The 21,812-nt window shown below is 46.1% G+C and overlaps 2 protein-coding genes across 3 annotated transcripts in view; both read right to left on the bottom strand.

Moving 5' to 3' along the window:
* LOC306981943 (uncharacterized protein) overlaps positions 1-3,422 on the bottom strand; it is a gene marked incomplete at its 5' end in the record, with an annotated part of 28,086 nt that extends 24,664 nt beyond the window's left edge. The window contains 2 exons of the mRNA XM_079581683.1: positions 3,275-3,339; positions 3,400-3,422. Of these exons, the coding sequence (XP_079437809.1) occupies positions 3,275-3,339; positions 3,400-3,422 (88 nt within the window). The remainder of the gene's footprint in view (positions 1-3,274; positions 3,340-3,399) is intronic.
* A 1,398-nt stretch (positions 3,423-4,820) lies between these two features.
* bin1b (bridging integrator 1b) lies at positions 4,821-21,578 on the bottom strand. 2 transcript variants are annotated; one of them, XM_079581606.1, is made up of 17 exons: positions 21,440-21,578; positions 15,372-15,452; positions 14,906-14,960; positions 14,694-14,788; positions 14,143-14,238; positions 13,816-13,923; positions 13,134-13,226; positions 12,281-12,366; positions 11,786-11,861; positions 11,641-11,696; positions 10,298-10,330; positions 9,484-9,526; positions 8,983-9,096; positions 8,552-8,572; positions 6,837-6,890; positions 5,138-5,239; positions 4,821-5,037 (listed from the first exon to the last, which is right to left on the bottom strand). In XM_079581606.1, exons 1-17 carry the CDS (start codon positions 21,518-21,520, stop codon positions 4,936-4,938), a joined length of 1,296 nt encoding a protein of 431 aa, XP_079437732.1. In that variant the 5' UTR covers positions 21,521-21,578; the 3' UTR covers positions 4,821-4,935. The 2 variants fall into 2 exon arrangements, with proteins under 2 accessions (XP_079437732.1, XP_079437733.1); XM_079581607.1 differs by lacking the exons at positions 8,552-8,572; positions 8,983-9,096; positions 10,298-10,330 and having other exon boundaries at positions 4,825-5,037.
* Between the last annotated feature and the right edge of the window lie 234 nt (positions 21,579-21,812).

The following is a 21,812-nucleotide window of genomic DNA, read 5'->3' as shown; positions in this document are numbered from 1 at the left end:
TTAAATTAAATATTACATTAAATGGGAGACACTAAAATGTATAAAAGTATTCATCTTTAAATCTGGAGGTACATTTTAGACCAGCATCTTTAAAACCATTTACGAGACGATTTTTGAAAATGCAAACAAGTAGAAAACGTCCCACAATGTGTGTAAAGGGTCACATTTTGTATCTGTTTTATACTTTTTTTTTAATAAGTGTCTCATCTTACCTCAGTCTGACTCTGCAAAGACCAACAAACTGCAGAATAGTTCAGATATTCCACATAAAGCTGACTTTATCTCAGACTGCACTCCCTAAACCAGAGCTAAATATCATCTTCTTTCCTCAGCACTGGGTCTGCAGTGTTTACAAGCCACAGGCTAATGTTGCTAACTAGCGGCTAGCCGCTAACGAGCGGCTAGCTAGCGGCTAACGGCTCAGGCGATTCTGAAGCGGTTTTATGCCCAAAAGTTTAATTAATCTGTAAAACTAACCCAGCTTCTAAAAATAAAGACACACACCAGGTCCACGCGGAGCGAAATGTAGCTGCAGAAAAAAGAATCAAACTGCTGTAGCTACTGGCTAATGTTGCTAATGTTGCTAATGTTGCTAACGTCCCTCACGGCTAATGCACTCTCGTATTGATTTGTAACATTATTTATGAGATTGTAAATATAACCACACTGTTCAGGTTTATGAAAAGTTAGGGCCGTATTATATTGGACTTTTACCAGCATCGTAGCTTAAATGATTGTGTTTTGGTTCCTTTTCCATTTTTAAATGAAGCTTTTAGATTTGTGTAAAGCCACACTGGAGAAAATGTGCTCGGTTCAGATGGGGGTTAAGAGGTTAATTCATCTGAGCTACTACAAACTACTCAGAAAATACAAAATAAAGAGATACTGCGTGTCCATATACTTAGTACACAGTTGTAGTGAGGCTAAAAGAGGCCAGAGTCATATAAATAAGAAAACATCTCAATACTATTATGAAGAGAACAGGTCTACAGCACAGGCATTGACTTGAGTAACATCAATAGCTTATTCAAAAGTTAAACACAATTCAAAATTCCCTCAGAAAAAAATGAGTAACTAATATGTCACGAAATAAACCATACATTTAAATGTGACATTATTTAGATTTAGTCGGTGAAAGCACATGACACCTTATTATGACATGAAAACATAAAATAACAGAAAACCTGCAATACATTTTTTTCTCATATTCAGGTCAGTGATCGACAGCAGAAGTTTCAAATCCATATCTCTAGATTTCCCCAAAATGAAGTCACTTTTGTCTTGGAAACGTTAGTTATAAAACGTTTCCAAAGCTAAAGTGACTTCATTTTGTTCTGCAGCTCAGGGCGCAAGAACAGCAGGTTCTTGCATCTGGTGAAGGATGAATGAGCCTTAAACATAATAATGTAACTGATACAAACGTCTGTCTGCAGGTCCTGAGTCTGGTCACACTTTAGTTTCACCGGTGTCTCTGTGTCGCTTTTACTGCTCAATAAAGAGATAAACCATCGTCTCGTATTTAAGCTTTCATCTCTTTCCCGCCTGAACCCAAACGCTTCTGGAAAAAGCAACAAAAACATGTCACAATAAAGGGATAAAAACAGACGAAAACATGACCAAATGGGATAAAAATGCAGCAATAACATTTGTAGGTCTTAGCTTTCAAATGAGGCACTGCACTGACTCGGTTAAATCACTAACTGAGGTGTATTTAAAGTAACAGTATACTTTATATGCTGATGTGTTATCTGTTGTCTCAGGTCAGATGGAGGATCGGACGCCTACAGGGGGCGGACCAGAAGGACTGGACGTTCTCCTGCTGAGGGACTCCCATCAGCCCTGGGCCTACAGCCTGTCCGTCCATGGGAGTGGATCTCTCCTTCTGTGGGTCTCCCCGAGGCTTCTCTCTTGTCCCCCTGGGTTTCAGAGACGTCCTCGCCGTGCTGGAGAGTACAAGGACAGGGGGCGCCCACGGGCTCGTTTACCTGCTGCTGAGGACTTCACCCGGACACTTCCCTGACTTATGTGAGCAAACTGTGTGTCTGAAGGTTCAATAAACGGCTTCATTTCCATCTCACTGCTTTTGTGCTTTCTGTTCCACAGTTTTACTGGATACTTCTGTGCCGTGTTTTACTTCGAGAGTCCAGACCGGTCATGCAGAAGCAGCTTTTCAAAGTAAACAAGGACGTATCCGGGCAAGACTCACAGCTAAGCCACACATGCCTTCTATTTGTGACCCGAGGTACTTTAAAAACAGGATAAAACCAGAGGACACACAGATAAGGATTTGTAAAAACAGGCAGAGACAGTGCTTTTAAAATATGTAATTAAAAGTTTATTTAAAAGGACAAGGAGTACGATATTAAAAGTATTTATTGTTATGATTAAAATTTATATTAAGAATGGCCAAAGGTTAAAAAGTGCAAAATTACAATAAAACCTTGCAGCCCCTGGGCCAGCACCAAAGGAAATCTGAAACACAAATAAACGTTAGAAAATAACCAAACTTGGATGGCTTGAGAGGGGTAGCCCCACCCCAAACAAAACGGAGAGTGCTACCCACAAACACACACACACACACACACACACACACACACACTAAATAACAAAAATCCCAAGTGCAAAACAGAGAAAACGGGCCGAATCCCCCACTCAAGCACATCCAAGGGAACTGAAATCTAAAGACTAAAAGACCCAGGGACTGCTATATAAAACTGGTGCAGAGCTAAAAGGGTTTAAAAGGCTACAAAAACAAACTCAAATGCAACCAAACCCTAAAACAAACTCTAAACAAAAACAGTAGCAGGCTAAAATCTGCAATTAAAAGGGGAACAACGTTAAAACCGAAAGATAATAAATGTAAACAAAATATTAAACGCTTGTCCCACCTTAAAACTGGTATAAAAACGGGGGAAAATAGCCGCCACCGGAGTTCATTAAAACAAGCTCTAAAACCAGAAAGATAAATGAACATTAAAAATACTAAAAGCGAGAGGAGAAGTTAAAAACGCACCTGTCACCAGCCAGCAGCAGTTGAGAGTGAGCGCCAGGCACGGGGGAGATTTAAAGAGGCCGCTTCCTTCATTAGGCAGGAAGTGGCCTCACCCAATAGTTTTGGGAGGGAGCCCCCTGCTGTCCGCTACATATTGTTCTGGCTAATGGACGTTCACTGGAGAATAAACCGGATGAACTGCTCTTCAGGAGACCAGTGCAGGACGCCACGCTCTGAAGGAGGCGTGTTTCCCCGCCCTCCAAAAACAAATAAAGCTCTTACTTAAACTCTCCAGAATCGTATTTTTCTTCAATAGCCATTCCTGAATGATTTCTCCGATACCGATACTGAAATATGTGTCGCCAAGAACCAGAAAACAGAACAATAATGTGAAGATCTGCAGTTACAATATCGACAATATGAGGTTCATCGACAGTTCAAGAAAAGTGCGAAAAATGGGAATCGTTTGGGGGAAATTCGGGCAAACAAGACGAAATTGTGAAAAAAAGGAATACATTGGGGACAAAATGTGGGAAAATATAATAAAATGTAAGCCTGGTATGGCTCAGCGTTACACAGCCCGAGTGAGGACTTAAGGTAACCGGAGTTTAAGAGGCGGTTGTCACGGAGACGCAGACAATGGACAATGACGGGTCGGTAAAACCAGAGAAAATAAAAGGAGACGCGGCTTTGTGACAGTTACCAAACTGGCTTTTCCGTTTGTGTTTTCCTACAGCCGTTAGCATTTAGCCTAACTAGCTAGTTTCCACATTTGAGTCTCACTTCAATATGCAGGGACATTTAGCTTTAGCGTGTTAGCTCGAGGGGTTTCTGACTACGCTGCTTTGGAAGTTTCATGCCGTGTCATTCCCGTGCTCTTACATAATACATGTTTAGCACCTGTCGCACCGCACACGGGAGGGGCCGACGCCCGGCGCTCTCGGGCGGGGTCACAGGTGCCAACAGATCTGATGCAGGGAATGGTCGGGCAGTGGACGAGCTGCCTGGTCAGTCCGGCCTGACTCTGGCCTCAGCAGTGGACACGCTGCCTGGTCAGTCCGGCCTGACTCTGGCCTCAGCAGTGGACGCGCTGCCCGGTCAGTCCGGCCTGTTCCTCGTAAAAGAGGAGGTTTTTGGAAAGGCTTCCTGCCGCTTGATACTGCGACGTATCTAGCGTTGCTCTGATTGGTTGATGCCGTCTGTCAATCACGCCCACCGGGTTGAGATCAGACGACATGTCTTTGAAACATGGATGAAAAGCCTGGAGTTTGGCAGGACAGGCCAGTGGACACGCTGGCAGAGCAGACCGTGCCGGGCCGCGGAGAGTTGGATCAACCAGTCACAAGTCACATATATCAACCCTGACCCCGCCCTAATCTTTATAATCTTCATAATAATAATAATCTCAGTGACTTCCTGGTGGGCGTGACTGACTCAGAGAAGGAGGAGCGTCGGGCGGGACAATCACCAAACACAAACACGGCCGACAATCAGCGTTTTATTGTGAACATCATCTCCTCTTGTTCGTACAGACACAGTGTAAAAACCTCTCGAAACAAAAACACCGAACGTTTGAAGGCGGCTCGAAAAAGGCCATTTCAACAAGTCCTACCAGAGAGATCAAACTGAGAGTCAGAGAGACACCAATACAAAAGAAAACTGTCCATGTGCTGGTGATGGTTGGAGTCGAGGCGCTGCAGGTGAACTTTGGCCCCGGTCCTGGAGCCGTGTGTCATTAAATAAACTTCAGAAAGAGAGACACGATGTTAAGGAACAAAACGAGACACAAACGTTTCCCCCGGCAGCGCCTCGACCTTTGACCTTAAACAAACAAACGAGGGACTAAACTGTCATGAAAGAACTTAACATGAGACTAAACATTTTCAATAATGAGTCCGGAAAGAGAAAGAAAAGAGTAAAACATCTGGTGCCCGTGGATCCTCTCAGACTTTGGAGGTGAAGTTCTCGGGGAACATTCCTTTGGCCGACAAGTCTTTGTTCTGGAGCCAGTGGGACTCCTTCAGCCCCAGGAGCCAGCCGTCGTCCTGGAAACCAGAGCAGAGTCAGAACCGGGACTAGACCGGGACTAGACCGGGACTAGACCGGGACTAAACCGGGACTAAAGGGGAGCGGAGGAGGCGGGACCTGCTCGTCGGGGTTTTCCAAGGCCAACACCAGAACCAGGTCTCCCATCTTCAGCTCCAGCTCGTCCCCGTCGGTCGCAGCGTAATCGTGAACCGCCTTCACCTGAGGAACACGCACACGTATGTTACATCTAACACGCCTTCACCTGAGGAACACGCACACGTATGTTACATCTAACACGCCTTCACCTGAGGAACACGCACACGTATGTTACATCTAACACGCCTTCACCTGAGGAACACGCACACGTATGTTACATCTAACACGCCTTCACCTGAGGAACACGCACACGTATGTTACATCTAACACGCCTTCACCTGAGGAACACGCACACGTATGTCACATCTAACACGCCTTCACCTGAGGAACACGCACACGTATGTTCTCATGCTCGCTCATCTTCATTTGTTTACGATTTTATTGTGATATTTTCAACAGTTTGTTCCATAAACCTAAACTCTGACTCCACCTGAACCGAGCTCAGTCTCTCCAGTTTGGCTTTACCCAAATCTAACAAGCAAAACAGCGACGACGACAAGGACCAAAAAATGTGACAAAAAAGTGACAAAAACTATTTTTCTTTAGGTAGGATTTCTCTTTTTTATCTCAGAGCTAACGAGACAACTATAAATACTGACCCTAAAGACCCTCATGTTTTTAGCGGCTCCTTTAAAACATTTTATTTTTATTTATGTATTTATTTGATAGGGACAATGCATATTGATGAACAGTTGCACATGAGCACTGTAAATATGCCAGATTATAGCGGGGATGCTAGTTTCCATCTGTTTACTTTACATTGTTTAACCTCTTAACTCCCGCCTGAACCGAGAGGATCTTTTTCCTCACGTTATCACATTTTTTGTTGGGTCTCATTCTCATTTTTGTAACTTTTTTGTGTCATTTTTGTGTCAATTTCTTGTGACATTTTTGCCACTTTTTCATCCATTTTTCGTCACTTTTTTGTCAATGTTTTCTCACTTTTTTGTCACATTTCCATCATTGCTTTCGTCACAGTTTTGTTGCTTTTTCACAGCTTTTTTCCAGAAGCTTTTGGATTGGGGTAAAGCCAAACTGGAGAAAAGGTGCTCGGTTCAGGTGGGAGTTAAGGGGTGAATGAGTGTTAGCCGTTAGCTTGGAGACAAAAACCCTAACTGACTAACTAACTAACTAACTGACTAACTGACTAACTAATTAACTAACTAACTAACTAACTAACTAACTAACTAACTAACTGACTGACTGACTGACTGACTGACTGACTGACTGACTGACTGACTGACTGACTGACTGACTGACTGACTGACTGACTAACTAACTAACTAACTAACTAACTAACTAACTAACTAACTAAAGTGGCTTTAATCCACTCAGGGCCGGGGCTAAACAGACTGGGGGGGGTTCTTTCACAAACACACTCAGGGGTCGACTCGACTGTGGGACAATCATGGAGCTTTATTTGTCATGATACAACATCTGTACACATCTGCATCTGACCCATCCCTCGACGCCACCGGGACGCCCCGTGGGGAGCTGGAGGGCTGGAGGATTCCCCTATTGCACATGTTTTTAGTGGGCCCGTCCAGGTGGGAATGGAACCCGTGACCCTCTAGCTGTGACGCACCAGCGCTTCCCGCTGCAATGTGTGAGAGTGGCGTGAAGGGGAGTGGACACAGAGAAGGTTCATGGTGAGTCTGACCTTGTAGAGGAATCCTGGCGGCAGCTCAGCGTCCGAGCCGTTGGTCACCGCGCCCTGAGGGGAAGCACAACGCACAGTTACTTTTACAGCAGATGCCCTTCCCTTACACTCAATACATCAGGGAGTACAAGTACATCAGGAAGTACATCAGGAAGGACATCAGGGAGTACATCAGGAAGTACATCAGGGAGTACATCAGGAAGTACATCAGGAAGTACATCAAGAAGTACATCAGGGAGGACATCAGGGAGTACATCAGGGAGTACATCAGGGAGTACATCAGGAAGGACATCAGGGAGTACATCAGGGAGTACATCAGGAAGTACATCAGGGAGTACATCAGGAAGTACATCAGGAAGGACATCAGGGAGTACATCAGGGAGTACATCAGGAAGTACATCAGGGAGTACATCAGGAAGTACATCAGGAAGGACATCAGGGAGGACATCAGGGAGTACAAGTCCATCAGGGAGTACATCAGGAAGGACATCAGGAAGTACATCAGGAAGTACATTAGATAGAGAGAAAATAGCCTTCCAAATGTTGCTGAGGCTTTCCCTTTCCTTCCTTCCTTCCTTTCTCTCTTTCCTTCCTTCCTTCCTTCCCTCGTTCTTCCTTTCTCTCTTTCCTTCTTTCTTTCCTTCCTTCCTTCTCCTCATTCTTCCTTTCTCTCTTTCCTTCCTTCGTTCCTTCTTTCTTTCCTTCCTTCCTTCCTTCCTTCCCTCCTTCTTCCTTTCTCTCTTTCCTTCTCTCTTCCTTCCTTCCTTCCTTCCCTCCTTCTTCCTTCCTTCCTTCTTCCTCTCTCTCTTTCCTTCTCTCTTCCCTCCTTCCTTCCTTCCCTCCTTCCTTCCTTCCCTCCTTCTTCCTTTCTCTCTTTCCTTCTCTCTTCCTTCCTTCCTTCCTTCCCTCCTTCTTCCTTCCTTCCTTCTTCCTTCCCTCTTCCTTCCTTCCTTCCTTCCCTCTTCCTTCCTTCCTTCCTTCCCTCTTCCTTCCTTCTTCCTTCTCTCTTCCTTCCTTCCTTCCTTCCCTCCTTCTTCCTTTCTCTCTTTCCTTCTCTCTTCCTTCCCTCCTTCTTTCCTTCCTTCCTTCCTTCCTTCCTTCCCTCCTTCTTCCTTCCTTCCTTCCTTCCTTCCTTCTTCCTTCCTTCCTTCCCTCCTTCTTCCTTCCTTCCTCCTTCCTTTCTTCCTTCCTTCCTTCCATCCTTAGTAAAAAGTAACATTTCTCCTCATTACGGGGTTGGTAAATGCCCATATTTGGATTACAGCCTTCCTCCCTACACGTGGATGCCAAACATGTCAGTATTTGTGAATGAAGAAGCGTGGGAAAGACCAGGGAGCGCCGCCATATTGGAGTCGTCTAAACTCCTCCCTGTACCTCCTCCTCGTCCCAGCTGGGCTCTGTGTACGTCTGAGGGCTTTGCTCCCAGTCCGGATGACTGTACTCCGGGTGACTTTGGTCCTGGCCCTGGTCCCAGTCTGTCTGAGCCGGCTCCTGACCTGCGGACTCACGCTACGGGTCCCGGGGCAGGTTCAGGGAAGGTTTAAGGATTGTGTTTTTAGGGAAAGTTTGGGATTTAAGAAATGAAAAAGTTTAGAGTTATTCCCTGGACAGACTTCGGAAACTACAGACTGTGGAAAAAAATAATAAAGAGAAAAAAATCTGGAAACAAATGGGGGGAAAAAAGCTGCGATATAAAGACTAAAGCTGGTTCTTACCCAGGCGTCCCACGACGGAGCCTTGGCCCGGCGGCAAAAGCAAAAGGAAACATCGTCACACATTTAACACTAACTCTCAGCTCCGTCTCCGAGACTCAAACCAAATCAGAGAATCTTAAACCGAGAGCGGAAACACGCAGGAGAAAGCCCACGCCATGTCGCCGTGACGACCAGCCGCTGACCTCTGACCCACCTGAGGCGCGGGCGTGACCGGCTGCCACGCCTGAGCGTCCCAGTCCAGCAGGTCCACCCACGAGCCGCTCGGCTACACGCACACGCACACGCACACGGGTTAGTCACGGGAGTTACGGATCATGTTAAGCCAAACACACACACACCGCCCGGCAACAGAATGGTTTCATACACGTCTGTGAGCGACCCTGGAGGTCAGAGGTCACCTGATATACCAGGGCCAACGCGCCGGCACTGACCTGTGTGTCGGGGAGCGCCGTGTCGGGCGGCTCCTCGTCCAATGGGCTGTCTCCTCTGGGCTCGGGGGCGGGGCTAAGCGTGGGCGGGGGTCGAGCAGGCGGGGCTCCGGGACGCTGGGTTAGAGCCGCGATCGACACATGCAGCAGCGAGACACAAGACGGAGGTTAGTCACTGGTTAGTCCCTGGTTAGTCTCGGGTTAGTCTCGGGTTAGTCCCTGGTTAGTCACTGGTTAGTCACTGGTTAGTCTCTGGTTAGTCACTGGTTAGTCACTGGTTAGTCACTGGTTAGTCACTGGTTAGTCACTGGTTAGTTTAGTTAGTTTAGTTAGATACAGTATTGGAACAGAGTCAGAACCAGCGGTAAAATTGTGGGGGAAATTTTTGAAAAATCATGGAAAACTGTGTAAAAAAGTTGAAACCAAACTCCTGATGAGGGAGTGTTATTGTGTGTTATTGTGTGTTATTGTGTGTGAAGCTCCGCACTGAGGCTTTACTTTTACCTTTGGTGCTGATGCGGCCGAGTCGCTGGGGTTCGAGTCGTCGCTGTGAAGGAGAGAAACAACTTTAACTCAGGAACAAACCCACGAGGCCTCACACAGAGCGGCTCCTTTACATGCACAGAGCGGCTCCTTTACATGCACAGAGCGGCTCATTTACATGCACAGAGCGGCTCGTTTACATGCACAGAGCGGCTCATTTACATGCACAGAGCGGCTCCTTTACATGCACGTGCCTCACACAGAGCGGCTCGTTTACATGCACAGAGCGGCTCATTTACATGCACAGAGCGGCTCCTTTACATGCACGTGCCTCACACAGAGCGGCTCCTTTACATGCACAGAGCGGCTCCTTTACATGCACAGAGCGGCTCGTTTACATGCACAGAGCGGCTCGTTTACATGCACAGAGCGGCTCCTTTACATGCACAGAGTGGCTCGTTTACATGCACGTGCCTCACACAGAGCGGCTCGTTTACATGCACGTGCCTCACACAGAGCGGCTCCTTTACATGCACAGAGCGGCTCGTTTACATGCACGTGCCTCACACAGAGCGGCTCGTTTACATGCACGTGCCTCACACAGAGCGGCTCCTTTACATGCACAGAGCGGCTCCTTTACATGCACGTGCCTCACACAGAGCGGCTCCTTTACATGCACAGAGCGGCTCGTTTACATGCACGTGTCTCACACAGAGTGGCTCCTTTACATGCACAGAGCGGCTCGTTTACATGCACGTGCCTCACACAGAGCGGCTCCTTTACATGCACGTGCCTCACACAGAGCGGCTCGTTTACATGCACGTGGCTGCTTTACCTCGTCGGAGCCTCCAGTTTCTGCTCTGCTTTTCTGTGGTTCAAACATTACATTAGAGACGTGACTTCCTGTTTACCTCCTGACACCTCCTCCTGACACCTCCTCCTGAGACCCTGTGACCTCCTGAGACCCTGTGACCTCCTCCTGAGACCCTGTGACCTCCTCCTGTGACCTCCTCCTGTGACCTCCCCCTGAGACCCTGAGACCTCCTCCTGACACCTCCTCCTGAGACCCTGTGACCTCCTGAGACCCTGTGACCTCCTCCTGAGACCCTGTGACCTCATACATTACATTAGAGACGTGACTTCCTGTTTACCTCCGGTGACCCTGTGACCTCCCCCTGAGACCCTGAGACCTCCCCCTGAGACCCTGAGACCTCCTCCTGTGACCTCCTCCTGAGACACATGTGGGGACACTGCCCACGCCATCTGGTGGTGATGTCATAACATTACACCAATGTCAGTGAGAAGACGATGGCGGGAACATCAGTCACTCACCAGTTCTCCAAAGAAAATGATCCAGGAAAAAATCTATCCAAATGATCTGAATAAAAGACATTTATTTATGTCCAACACTGTCGATCGTCATGTGGGATTAAAATGTGACATGTTTTAGTAATTGTAGCCGCTCGGACATGAGTGAATGTGAAGCACTGGTTTGAGGACACTGGGACGATATAACGTTATTTATTCTACCATGTGGTTAAACTGTTTAGATGATTTACAGTTGTAAATAAGTGGCACATTTGCAGAGTCATGTTGTGTAAATACTAAGTGGTTTATTGTCGTAGAAATAAACGATGTAGCTAGCGTGCTAGATGGCTAGCCTATTTAGCCCCGCCTCTATGAGAGCCATCTGTCTCAGATGGAGATTTCAGTTTATTTCAGTAATTTTTTTCACGATCCGATACTGATATTCGATATCGGAGCCGACACTGGAAAAAATACAACATTGGGTATTGGCTACAAATATCCGATACTGAACCGATACCAGTTTTGGCTCTCCTGAAAAACACAACTTTTACTAAATCTAAGTGAATATTTTGAAGCTCTGAACCTGGAGAATTCAACCGCAGTTAGTTTTAACCTCTTAACCTTAACTACTTATTATATTAAGCTGACATTTTGAATTTTGACTCATTAGGACCTTCTGGCCTTAACAGCAAATGATATTTCATAAGGTTCTGACAGACCCACTGTCCTCACATACTTCCTGTACAACATCACATTTTAGTTCTTATACTTATTAGGTCCTACTGATCCCAAAGAGCAACAACAATTATAAAATGCACAGCAGACAAACTCTCGGGTCTCAGGAGGTTAGAGGAAAGAGGCGGGTCTTACTTGAGCGCCCGCTGCTCCTCCAGTTTGGTCATGATGTCGTTCAGGTTTTCGCTCAGCTGTGGAGAGAAGGCAGCGGTCAGTAAATATAAATATATATATAAATATATATATATATAAATCCATGTGTGCTCGTGTGGACTCAGACCTTGCTCATCTCTCGGTGGAACTTCTCCTGGTGTTTGGCCATGCTCTGGAATGTCTCCACGTACACGCCCACACGGCTGGAACATGAAGAACCCAGAGTAAAGAACTAAACACCAACTAAACACCAACTAAGTAAGGATTAAACAGCGCGGAGCCGTGCGTTAGACGGTTATAATGCACGTTGTGGTGTTCTTGACTCCGTGAAGATGTTTAATCCGCTTATACCAGGGTCCCACAAACCTAACATTTATAATAAAGGTTTGTTTCATTTACTAAACTCACTAAATCTGCCAGACTACGGGACTATTTTGTGTGGGTTATTAGCCGGTCACTGAAGGCTAACATTAATGGCATTAGCGCCCCCTGCTGACACGGCGCCCCCTGCTGACACGGCGCCCCCTGCTGACACGGCGCCCCCTGCTGACACGGCGCCCCTGCTGACACGGCGCCCCCTGCCGACACAGCGCCCCCTGCTGACACAGCGCCCCCTGCTGACCTGTCGAACAGCACCGGCAGCTCGTCCTGAAGCTCCACGTTCAGCTCCTCAAAGATCCTCTGAGCTCGGCCCAGCTCCTCCTCGGCCTGGACAGAGAAGAGCCCGAGAGTCACGACTGTGAGAGACTTTAGCAAAGCACACAAACACTCACAGCAGAGGTTAATCAGGAAGCAGAGGAGGCGGGGGCGCTTTTACACCTGACCTCACATCTGTTCACCAGAGTCATAGAAGCTTCAGTTACCGCGGTAACAAGAGCTCCATAACTTTAAATCAGTCACGAGCAAATGTTCTTTATGTCAAGTCTGAAGAAACAGTTCAATCATTAATATATTAATATATAGATCAATAAAAGTCAATAATCCATGATCACAAAACTCAGAGTCAGAGTTTAACGGCTGGGTGAAAAAAACAACAATCCCGGACTCTGGTTCTTCTAAAGGCTCAGTAAATCTGTGTAAATCTGTGTAGTTTATGGCTCTACAGGCTCTACAGGGTCTACAGGGTCTACAGGCTCTACAGGGTCTACAGGCTCAACAGGGTCTACAGGGTTTACTCTACAGGCTCTGCAGGCTCTACATGGTCTACATGGTCTACAGGCTCTGCAGGCTCTACAGGCTCTACAGGGTCTACAGGCTCTACAGGCTCTACAGGCTCTACAGGGTCTACAGGCTCTACAGGCTCTACAGGCTCTACATGGTCTACAGGCTCTACAGGGTCTACAGGCTCTACAGGCTCTACAGGCTCTACAGGCTCTACAGGGTCTGCAGGCTCTGCAGGCTCTACAGGGTTTACTCTACGGGCTCTACAGGCTCTACAGGGTCAGTGGTGTAAAAGCGAGTGAAGCCGGAGTCACCTGGTTGTAGGAGAGGTTAGTCTGAGCGACCTGATGCGCTGAGATCAAACCCTGAGCCCAGCTCGGAGCCGCCATCTCCAGGAGAGCAGCGGGCTACACCGCACACCATGCAGCAGAGGGCGCCAGAGGGCAGCAGAGGGCGCCAGAGGGCAAACACACAGGCACAGACAGACTGCAAAGGTTAGTGTAAAAGTGCAGACATTTCACATCTGAGCTTCATCAGTTTCACTGCACAGACACGCCCACTTGACCCGTAAAAACCACTCAAATCACTTTAATCTGAGTCACTTTTACTCGTCAAGTGAAAAGTCTGCAGTGGAACAAGTATTTCTGCTCCTGAAAAAAGAAACAAAAGCAGCTTTTTCTCGGTTAAATCGTTCAGAGCAAAAGAACTTGTTCCACCGGCAGATTTTTCTCACCAAATCAAATCAAATCAAATCAAAATCTGACTCTTTTCTAAATCAAGGTTAAGCAGAAATGTTAACAAGCTTTGGAAATTCAACTTTCTTTTTCTATTTGTATCTATGAGGGGGCGGGGCTGAGGACACGGCGAGGGGGCGGGGCTGAGGAGGCGGGGCTGAGGACACGGCGAGGGGGCGGGGCTGAGGACACGGCGAGGGGGCGGGGCTGAGGACACGGCGAGGGGGCGGGGCTGAGGACACGGCGAGGGGGCGGGGCTGACCTTGGCGATCTTGGCCTCGTCTTTCTTCTTGCCCTTCTGTAAGTTTCCGAAGTGATGCCGCGCGCTGTCGAAGTCCACCATCTTACGGTCGCGCTTCGCTATGCGGGCCTGCAGGGGGCGCACACACACACACACACACATACACACACACACACACATACACACACACACATACACACATTTTTTTTAATAAACATTTTCCCTATTTTTAATTGAAGTCTTTTTAACCTAATCTTTCCCACACACACACTTTCCCAGAGATACTTCCTACATATTTCCTGAACGTTCCCACACACAGACTCTCCTCTGGCTCCTCCTCGCACTGACCTTGATGTCGGGGAACTGGGCCACGTACGTGTCGATGGCGAGGAGAGACTTGTCTGTGACGCTCTGGTGGAAATCCAGCCACAGGGTGTCGGTGTCCTGCAGAAGACACAGCATTCAGGACCAGGAGGAGGACGGAGAGGAGGAGTCACAGATGAAGAGGACGGAGAGGAGGGTTTACAGATGAAGAGGACGGAGAGGAGTCACAGATGAAGAGGACCAAGAGGAGGAGGGTTTACAGAAGAGGACCAAGAGGAGGAGGGTTTACAGATGAAGAGGAGAAACATCTGAACGAGGAACAAACTAAACTAAACCGGGTCCTGGGGCAAAAGGCTCTGAGGAAGACGAGGCCGAACGAGGGACTTTTCCCAGTTTTACCTCCAGATTATTATCCAGCTCTTTCTCGATCATCTCCTGCAGAGCGAGCGCAGACGCAGACGCAGACGCAGAGTTAGTCACAAAGGTACAGATATCAAGAGTTAGAGGAGAAAAGGCTGTGAGTGAAGTGAGAGACTCCAGCGTGAGGAGGTCCTGTGTGTGATGAAGAGTCTGACCTCTGCGAGCGCGTCCATCTCCACCTTCCCGAACCACTCGGGCTCGTACATGTCGGCCAGACAGTCCTGCAGCCGCCGCGACGCGTCCTGCATCGCTGAGACACAAACCACAGCGTTAGACTTTGATAAACGTCTGAGGAGACCGGACCGGACCGGACCAGACCAGACCAGACTGGACCGGACCAGACCAGACCGGACCAGACCAGACGCACCTTTGACCGACACCAGGTAGGCCTTCAGGTCCTTCTGCAGCTTCGAGCCGTCGTTCTGGAAACAGCAGGTCCAAACAAAGGCCAGAGTTCATCTCAGTTTTCACACTTTTCTCACATTTTCAACAGCCATTTTTTACACTTTCCCCCCATTTTTTTTCTAAATTAAAAATTAAAAATTCCCCCATTTTTATCATCATTTTCCCTGTTTTTTCTCCACTTCTCCTCCCATAAATTTTCCCCAATCCCCCACTACTTTTTCCCTTCCTTCCACTTTTCTCTCTCTTTATTTTACAGACATTTTCTTCCATTTTCCCCCGGAATTTTTCTAAATTTTTACATATTTATTCCCCATTTTTGTCCTAGTTGGGCCTGATCTCGTGTTCCTTTGTGAACTCCTGAATTCAGAGTCTTCCAGTAAAGATCCTAAAGTCATGAATAATCAAAGTATAAACGTGTGAGAACTGACCGTCTGTTTGTTGAAGTTTGCGACCATTTCCTCGAAAACGGCATCGCGAGTTTCATCGGCTTTTCCCAACTTCTGCAGAACCTGAAACCACAGGAGGAAAAGTGTCAGAGTCTGAGAGCGACAGCTGCGACTGGAGGAACTCTTTATGTCACTCCCAACTTTAGATCGACCTTGTCCTGGAGCAACTCCTGTCCCGCCACAGCTTCACTTACTGTTTCAGAAACACTCATTTACTTCTACATCTACATCTACATTCACATTCACATTCACATTCACATTTAAATTTACATTTACATTTACATTTACATTCACATTTATATCAGTGATCGAAAGGATCATTGTCCCGTTTTTAATCCAAGTGTTTTTTCCTTCTCATTGTTTCCACATTTCACTGGAGATAAATCTGCAGAGTTTGGATTTCTCATATCTTATAGACGATATATCGGCCACTCTATGGCTAATACCTGTGTTTACAATGACGTGACCAGGAGGTGGCGCCATCCCAGCGTCTGGTGTTTGTTACTCAGACCACAGAGCAAAGATCAGACTCTGCTCTTACAGTTCAGGATTAGAATAATAAACCTCCGCTTGTTTAAATGTAGTTATAAGTTGGACTCATCCTTTCAAACATGAAGGTCTTACGCCAAACCAGCGTCCGCCATGATCAGAAACCTCCGAATTGATAAAACCATCATAACACAGACCAGTCTGATCATGAGGATTAAGGATGGTTTCTAATCAGAGAGTGGTATATTTGCAATATTCTTGCCACATTTAAAATTATATATATATTTTATGATGTTTTTATTAGGCCATGATTGACCTGTAATTGACCTGTAATTGACCTGTAATTGACCTGTAATTGACCTGTAACTGACCTGTAATTGACCTGTGATTGACCTGTAATTGACCTGTAATTGACCTGTAATTGACCTGTAATTGACCTGTGATTGACCTGTTGACCCATACAAACGGTAGATGGAAGCCTTGACATCAACATAACTTATGTTACGTTTTGTTCGATCATATTATATTATATTTATATTTTAACTTAACCAATATTTCATGTTTATAATTATTCTTTTTTCCTCAAGTGCTGATTTTGATTATCAGTAAACAAACCAGCGACACAAACTGCCATGAACGTTTTGTCTGATATTAACAACCAGATAAAGTGACCAAACTAACAATATAAACTTTAAATTACAGTTCAGACCTGGTAAAGGTCATTCTGCTGTTCGTAATGACTGTCCTTTTATTAAAACAAACTGCACAGAAATGGTTTCTACAGAAATGTTTATGTTAATGAGGGAGAAAAAACATGTTAATGAGGGAGAAAAAACATGTTAATGAGGGAGAAAAAACATGTTAATGAGGGAGAAAAAACATGTTAATGAGGGAGAAAAACATGTTAATGAGGGAGAAAAAACATGTTAATGAGGGAGTTTTTTACTCCTTCATTAACATGTTTTTACTCCCTCATTAACATGTTTTTCTCATTTACATGTTTTTACTCCCTCATTAACATGTTTTTACTCCCTCATTAACATGTTTTTCTCATTAACATGTTTTTACTCCTTCATTAACATGTTTTTACTCCCTCATTAACATGTTTTTCTCATTAACATGTTTTTACTCCCTCATTAACATGTTTTTACTCCCTCATTAACATGTTTTTTTACTCCTTCATTAACATGTTTTTACTCCCTCATTAACATGTTTTACTCCCTCATTAACATATGTAAATGAGCCTGAACACTGACCCTGTTCCCGTGTTTTTTGTGTTCCGTGTTCGCCGAGGAGAATGACTCGGGGAAAAGGGTGTAGCGTTTCCTCCCGAAATACAACACAGTGACTGAGGAATTAGCGCCGGGCTAAAGTTAGCGCAGCCCCCCGCGCCCACTGAGGCATGCTGGGAGATCTGGACAGGTGCAGGGCCGGGGCGCTGACACATGGAGGGGGATTTCCATTCACCGGGAACACGGCAGGAAACGCTGGCACGGACAGAGAAACCACCAGACCCACACATGTTCTCAGCTTTCAAATGAGGCACTACTCTGGCCTGCAGCTGGCATTTTAGATTTGGGTAAAGCTGATGTGGAGACATGCGCTCGGTGAAGGCGGGGGTGAGAGGTTAAAGCACAAATACTGGACTCAATGCCTCACATGAGAACACTCTGGGCATGACGACCCAGGTCCAAGGAGGTCACATGACGTCTGCTCTCGCTCGTCCAGGTCACGGCCCTGAAGTCGAGCTCAATAATGAAACAGCGACTTTAACTTTAGAGTTTTATCAGACTCTTTTAAACAGGATTCTCCCGCTCGCTCCTGCCACGGATCCAGCCTCTCTCTCATTGGTTGATCCGTCTGTCAATCACGCCCATCAGGATATCTCTGAGATCCCGCCCACTCTCAGGATACACGTCTTTGAAATCTTTGAAAAAGCAGTAGTTTGGCAGGACAGGCAAAGTTTATTCACTTCTATTGGAAGTCCCAAGTGTTGAGTACTCTCCACATCACTGTGAATGAAGTAGCAGTATTTCAAAAAGTACTTCAGTATTTGTTCAGTCCTGAGTCGTCATTAGTCCAAACACTCTCACATTAGAGCTGGTATTGTGGCATTATATTATTTACCTACACTAAAGTATTTGTCTTATGAGGGTCGGAGGTTTGAATCCCACAGGTGCAAACTGTCATTGTGCCCCTGGGCAACACACTTCACCCTCAGTGTCTGACACTGTCACAAAGTCACACATGACAAAACATACAAGACAAACAAACAAGAAGGAAACTTTAAACAGACGTGTACAGTCCGTGTATATGTATATGTATATGTACATGTACATGTATATGTTGGTACTGCAGTACATGGGGCCGTATCCAGTGACAGTGATAATCTACGGAACTGAACCTTATATTAAATAACAGGCTGATCTTTCTTTTGCAGCAATAACACTTACTTATTCCACACTGTTCTGTGAATGTTTACATGTTATGGTAAATAAAAACATGGTGTTATGTAAATGTGTGGGTGGTATTAGTTTAAACGGACACTGTTTAAAGGGGGGGTATTCTGCAAAATGGACTTTTCCAAGCTTTCCATCCTGTTATTCTGTCACTCCCTCATTAAAAACATGGCTGAAGTGTTGCCTTGGCACATTCACGTATTTCTGAGTAACCTGTAAAAACTCTGATGGCGGCCATTTTAGGGATAGGTTTGCCTGAGTCCTCCTAGGAACGCCCCCACCTCCTGGAGACGCCTCCGAGCTTTGGTCACCAGCCGAGTCACCAACCACTGCTCCTCAGCAGAACCCCCTCCCCACTGATGCCACAGACAGCGTGTGGAGGGGGCGTGTCTAAAGGCTCAGAGGTTCTTAAAGAGACAGAGGTCTATTTCAAGACATTCACTACAGCCATTTTGAGAGAGACATTTTATACAAGGCAGTTATTCTGATTTACTGCATTTACAGACCAACAGAAGGTTTGTCATCATTGTAGTGAGATATAGACTGGTGCTATGGGACTGACAAAAGCAGAACACCCCCTCTTTAAAGCAGAACACCCCCTCTTTAAAGCAGAACACCCCCTCTTTAAAGCAGAATACCCCCTCTTTAAAGCAGAACACCCCCTCTTTAATCATTCTTATGATTTTGATGAAGATCAGACACATTAGAGACACATTAGAGACACATTAGAGACACATTAGAGACATTCCAAAGCACTTCCTCCTGCTGTAGTACTATAGGATGATATATACAGAGTATACAGTATTCTTGTATTCTTTGTGATTATATACATCAGAGGACTAACTGATTTCCATGCATGTGACGAACACACGGATTGAAGCCATGTTCTGCAGTCACTCTCATCCTGCCCTATTGTACATGTTTTTCACTCCCACACATCACACAGACAGGGCTGTGGGCGTGTCAGGCCCAAGGGCACGACGACAGCGTGACCTCACAGTTCTTCAGGCTGAAGTTTAGGATCAAATCCTTTCATTTTAAACCCAGTGTCCGGTCACGGCTCTGAGGAAAGTCCTGGACAAACTTCACATGACCTGAAATATCAACGACCTGAAACATCAATGACCTGAAACATCAATGACCTGAAATATCAACGACCTGAAACATCAAGGACCTGAAACATCAATGACCTGAAACATCAAGGACCTGAAACATCAACGACCTGAAACACCAACGACCTGAAACATCAAGGACCTGAAACATCAAGGACCTGAAACATCAACGACCTGAAACATCAACGACCTGAAACATCAATGACCTGAAACATCAATGACCTGAAACATCAACGACCTGAAACATCAATGACCTGAAACATCAATGACCTGAAACATCAACGACCTGAAACATCAATGACCTGAAACATCAATGACCTGAAATATCAATGACCTGAAACATCAATGACCTGAAATATCAATGACCTGAAATATCAACGACCTGAAACATCAATGACCTGAAACATCAACGACCTGAAACATCAATGACCTGAAACATCAATGACCTGAAATATCAACGACCTGAAACATCAATGACCTGAAACATCAATGACCTGAAACATCAATGACCTGAAACATCAAGGACCTGAAACATCAATGACCTGAAACATCAATGACCTGAAACATCAATGACCTGAAATATCAATGACCTGAAACATCAATGACCTGAAACATCAATGACCTGAAACATCAATGACCTGAAACATCAAGGACCTGAAACATCAATGACCTGAAACATCAATGACCTGAAACATCAATGACCTGAAACATCAAGGACCTGAAACATCAATGACCTGAATGGCCGCCATTTCCCAGAATAAACCGTTATCGTGACCAGCAGGACGAACAAGCCTCACATTTATAAACGTATGAACCTCTTCACGTTTGCCTCTTGGCCAGCGCGGCGCCTCATTTGAAAGCTAAGGACACACACTGCTGTGAGTCTGACAGTCCGACTCGCTCCCCGACAGCTGGAACTGACCTCGGACCATTCGCCTCACAAACAAAGGTCAAAGGTCAGGATATAAGATAGAATGAGCCAAAAGTAAACTGTTGGGACTTCCCTTTACCCGTCACGGTGTTCGGAGCCTCAGCACCTGCTGCTTTGGGGACGCCACGAAAAACACTTCTGCTTTTTACAAACTGTGGCTTTAAAGTCTGGAAACATCACTTTACGGAAACCATTTTAATGATATTATTATGGTTGTAAGAAGCAGTTCATAAACGTGTTCACCTCTTACACAGGTCACCACATCCAGAAGCTTCTGCAGAGTCACAGCCCACAGGAACGCCTCATTTGAAAGCTAAGATCATTTTTTAAATCCTTTTTTGTGGCTTTTCTGTCACTTTTTCTGTCACTTTATGTCTCGCTATTTTGTTACCTTTTCCTGTTTTATTTTCTCTTTCTCCGTTGCTCTTTTTGGTCACGTTTGATTGTGTTTTATGGTTTTATTCCTCACTATTTTCTCGTTTTTGGACGCGTTTCCATTGCTTTTTTGTCTCTTTTTTTATCCTTTTTTGTCACATTCTTATAGCTTTATTTTGTCCTCGCCATTTTCTCGTTTTTCTGTTGCTGCTCTCACTGTTTGTCACATCTTTTTTGTTTTTTTGTCGCCTTTTTGTCACTTTCTTGTGGCTCGTGTTTTTTCTCACTATTTTCTTACTTTTTTGAATCACATTTTCCTCATGTTTTTGTCCCGTTTTTTGCTCTGTTTTCCTCACTCTGCTGTTTCCTTTTCGTGCTGTTTAGTCTCTTTTCGTGCTGTTTAGTCTCTTTTCGTGCTGTTTAGTCTCTTTTCGTGCTGTTTAGTCTCTTTTCGTGCCTGTCCTCTCTGAATCGTGTCGGCTCACACACACAGAGCTCAGACTTAGACTTGGAAACTACAGAACTCCCCTTTAAGCCTCGCTTTTCTCACACTTGATCTTCGCACTTCGAACTTTTCCCTCCGGTTCTGTCCGGTTCTCAGGCTCGCGCGCACGGACACTCGCCTCATTATTTATACCCGTTAAAAGTCGCGCACGGGTCCGGTTTCCGCGGCGGTCCCCTTACCTTCTCCTGGGCGCGCGTGAGCCGCTTCTGCACGTTGATGGCCAGTTTCCCGGCGGTCACCCCTTTGCCCAGCTCTGCCATGGCGCACTGCGTGGAGGAGCCGCGGGGACACGGACAGACAAGAGACACGCGCTAATCCACACGGCCCCCCCCCCGCAACGATAATCCGATTACAGCCCCCGGTGCGCAGGCGCGGGCGGCGTGCACGGGCCAGGTAACAGGAGGGGGAGGAGGGGGAGGCGCTAATTGATGGAGGGGGAGGAGCTGCAGGCCGGAGCGCGCGGCAAACTCACGACCGCAGGGAGAACATACGAGACAAGTCAAACCCCCCCACCTGAGCCGAGCACGTGGGCTGAAGGTCGGCTTTACCCAA

The sequence above is a fragment of the Gobius niger genome, assembly GCF_951799975.1.
Source record: "Gobius niger genome assembly, chromosome: 23".
NCBI classification, from domain to species: Eukaryota; Metazoa; Chordata; class Actinopteri; order Gobiiformes; family Gobiidae; genus Gobius; species Gobius niger.
Note: the sequence above shows the minus strand (reverse complement) of the source record. Positions and strands in the feature narration are given on the sequence as shown.

Bases quoted from the DNA above. Each gene is read 5' to 3' on its own strand.
- bin1b (XM_079581606.1), bottom strand. From the start codon at position 21,520: ATGGCAGAGCTGGGCAAAGGGGTGACCGCCGGGAAACTGGCCATCAAC. The intron at 13,924-14,142 runs GTCAGTGCGAGG...CGCCCCCTGCAG, and splicing joins CCCAGTTCCCCGACATCAAG to GCCCGCATAGCGAAGCGCGA. The intron at 8,573-8,982 runs GTCAGTGCCGGC...CGCCGGGCCAAG, and splicing joins CGGCGCTCCCCGACACACAG to GCTCCGTCGTGGGACGCCTG.